Below are 2,938 nucleotides of genomic sequence, written 5' to 3' on the forward strand. Positions count from 1 at the left end.
TGGATTATTGCAACAGCCTTTTCACCTGTTTAACCCAAAAATCTATTGATCGACTCCAGACTGTCCAGAACTCAGCTGCCAGGCTTTTAACCAGAACAAAGAAATATGACCACATTACTCCTATTTTAGCTTCATTACACTGGCTCCCAGTATGTTTTAGAATTGACTTTAAAATTCTATTGATTACTTTTAAAGCTCTTCATGGCCTCTCGCCTTGTTATATTTCTGACCTTTTAGTCCCATACGCACCAGCACGTACCTTGAGATCCTCGGGCAGAGGTCTGTTGTCTGTTCCAGAGTCTCGACTGAAAACTAAAGGGGACAGAGCGTTTGCTGTCAGGGCCCCGAGGCTCTGGAACAGCCTGCCCGAGGAAATCAGGTCGGCTGAGTCAGTGAACTCTTTTAACTCTTCTCGGCTGTGGCTCAGGAGGTAGAGCGGGTTGGCCGTTAATCGGAAGGTCGGCGGTTCAATCCCTGGCTCCCCCTGGTTGCGTGTCGAAGTGTCCTTGGGCAAGATACTGAACCCCGATTTGCCCCTGGCGGCTATTCCGCCAGTGTATGAGTGTGAATGTTAGTTTCTGTTTGAGCACTTAGGCTCAGTGTATGAATGTGTATGACTGGTGAATGCAGATGTAGTGTAAAAGCGCTTTGAGTGGTCGAAAAGACTAGAAAGGCGCTATACAAGTACGGAGCATTTACATTTTAAGTCCCTTCTTAAAACATACTTTTATAGGAGAGCTTTTCCTGATCTTATTTGACTTCATTTTATCCCTTTTATTTTATTGTATTTTACTAATTTTATATTTATCTTAAACGTGTATTTTAGTCTTTTCAATGTTTTCATGCTTTTATCTTGTATTGTTTTTGTATTATTGTCTCTTGGGTATTATTGTCTTTACACTTGTTAAAGCACTTTGTAACTTGTTTTTGAAAAGTGCTCTAAAAATGAAGATTATTATTATTGAACTTATTCTGATCAACTGTTCAGGAAACTAAAACTCAGACTTTCCCAGCTCACTCCCACCTTCTGTTAACATGTCTCCTCTTCTTATTTGTGCGATCCTCAATATAATACGTTTACAATGAGGAGAGATTCTCACCTTGCAAACACAAACATGAGCCTCAAACTGCGACTCCAGTCTGGATAAATCCAGCTCATGTGTTTGAGCCAGAACGCTTCATTTCTGTGGCTGAAAAACTGCTGCAGAAGCTGCAGGAAATCTGGCCCTTAGTCTTGTTACTGCAGTGATTGGCCAGTGTGTCATATCTGAGATTTCTGTTGGATGAAAAAGTCAGAAATGGCTCTGACTGCAGCTGCTGGGCAGAGCAAGATGACAGATTTGGGAGGAGGTGGACTTCACAACATGTTTCCAACTGCTTGTTGACTTTTACCAATGTTTTCCTGCAGGTGAGAAGTGATCATGTTGCTCCCATCTACCTCATCAACCTTCTCATTACCGACCTGCTTCAACTCTGCTTCATGATCGTTGAGGTGGCACAACCTGAGGATTGGAAGATATCTGAGATCTTTTTCTATTTTTATCTCGTTGTTCTGGTTGCCAGTGTGAACTTCATGGTCTGCATCGCCCTGGAAAGGTATCTATCTGTCTATCCAGTATGTGTGGAGCTGCTTCTGTGTCTGAACATTATATTAGTTTATAACTCTGAAGCTCCTCAAAGACATTGTGTCCATCTTGTATTACAGGTATTTGGTCATCGCCCACCCACTGTGGTACCACTTTGGACGAACCATCAAGAGCTCTGTGGTGGTCTGTGTCCTGGTCTGGGTCATTTCTCTTGTCTTTGTCGTCCTTTTCTATTTCGTTGATTATCTGGTCGCCATCATAATGTTCGTCATCCTCCAGCTCCTTCCCTTCCCGCCGTTAATATTCTCCCTGGTTGGGACCCTCAAAGCCCTGTCTGCTACCATCTCGGTCCCCTCTGATCAAAAACGAAGAATTGTGGGAATTTTGGTTCTGGTGCTGCTTATTTACACCCTGCTGTACCTGCCCAACATAATTTTTTACCTAGAAGATCTGAAAGAAAAGTATGATGAGAACCTCGACATCCTGTCTTTTATCTTCGTGAAGTTCAGTCCTCTTGCAGACTCAGTCCTGTATGTCTTCATGAGGAAAGGGACCATAGACAAGCTTTTGGCCTCTGTGTGTTGCTGCAGAATGGACAGCAATGATATCAGCAGGTCATCAGTATGAATGATGACAACATTTCCACAGTCAGCTTCATGTAGGCAGAGAAAGAGGGAGAGAGAGAAAGGGGAGGAAACAGGAGGAGAAATGGAGGCCAATAGAAAGGATAGAGACGAGACAGATCCTGTCATCTACTGAGACCATTTCCAATAAGACACCTAACTGTAGAGAACAGGAAGCACTGTTTGGACTCTGCTGTGGGAGAAGTGGCTGCTGGGAAATGTTTTGGTCAACTTGCTCTGGTTCACTGTGATGGCTTCAACACATGGAAATAAAATGTGTTTTATTAGTTTGGAGCTGGAAGTTGATGTCTGTCATTATTCTCCTTTAATCCCAGAAGCAAAGCCGATATTATTTTAGATGAACTGAGCTCATTCTAGCCGCCTCGCTGTCTTCTTCCTAAATCTTTATTTGGACTGTTGTTTGGATGTTTAACACAGGGAGAGCATCTCAACACGTCATTAGCACTTTGTACTTTCTCATATTTAAATTTAGCTGTTTACTAATGCATGTTCCAGTGCATGCATCCAAAACTGTGTTAATCTCTTTTGTTATTATTTATTAATTATAAGAAAAAACTCCACATTGTTTGTTTCTCTTTATTTAATCTAAGTGTAATTTCTGCTGTTTTAGTGGTAGGCATGCTGCTGTTTAGGGTGTGATTCAGAGCAGCTGTTTTGCAGCAGCTGTTGTGTTTTTGGCAATATGGATAAAATCTCAAACCACAGTTT

General features: G+C 42.1%; 1 protein-coding gene across 1 annotated transcript in view; it reads left to right on the forward strand.

The window, feature by feature from the left end:
* LOC123980705 (ovarian cancer G-protein coupled receptor 1-like) overlaps window positions 1-2,503 on the forward strand; it is a 9,208-nt gene extending 6,705 nt beyond the window's left edge. The window contains exons 2-3 of the mRNA XM_046065224.1: window positions 1,409-1,596; window positions 1,706-2,503. Coding sequence (XP_045921180.1) covers window positions 1,409-1,596; window positions 1,706-2,213 — 696 coding nt within the window. The 3' untranslated portion in view covers window positions 2,214-2,503. The remainder of the gene's footprint in view (window positions 1-1,408; window positions 1,597-1,705) is intronic.
* Window positions 2,504-2,938: the final 435 nt, after the last annotated feature.

This window comes from Micropterus dolomieu, linkage group LG12, assembly GCF_021292245.1.
Source record: "Micropterus dolomieu isolate WLL.071019.BEF.003 ecotype Adirondacks linkage group LG12, ASM2129224v1, whole genome shotgun sequence".
In the NCBI taxonomy this organism is placed as follows: Eukaryota; Metazoa; Chordata; class Actinopteri; order Centrarchiformes; family Centrarchidae; genus Micropterus; species Micropterus dolomieu.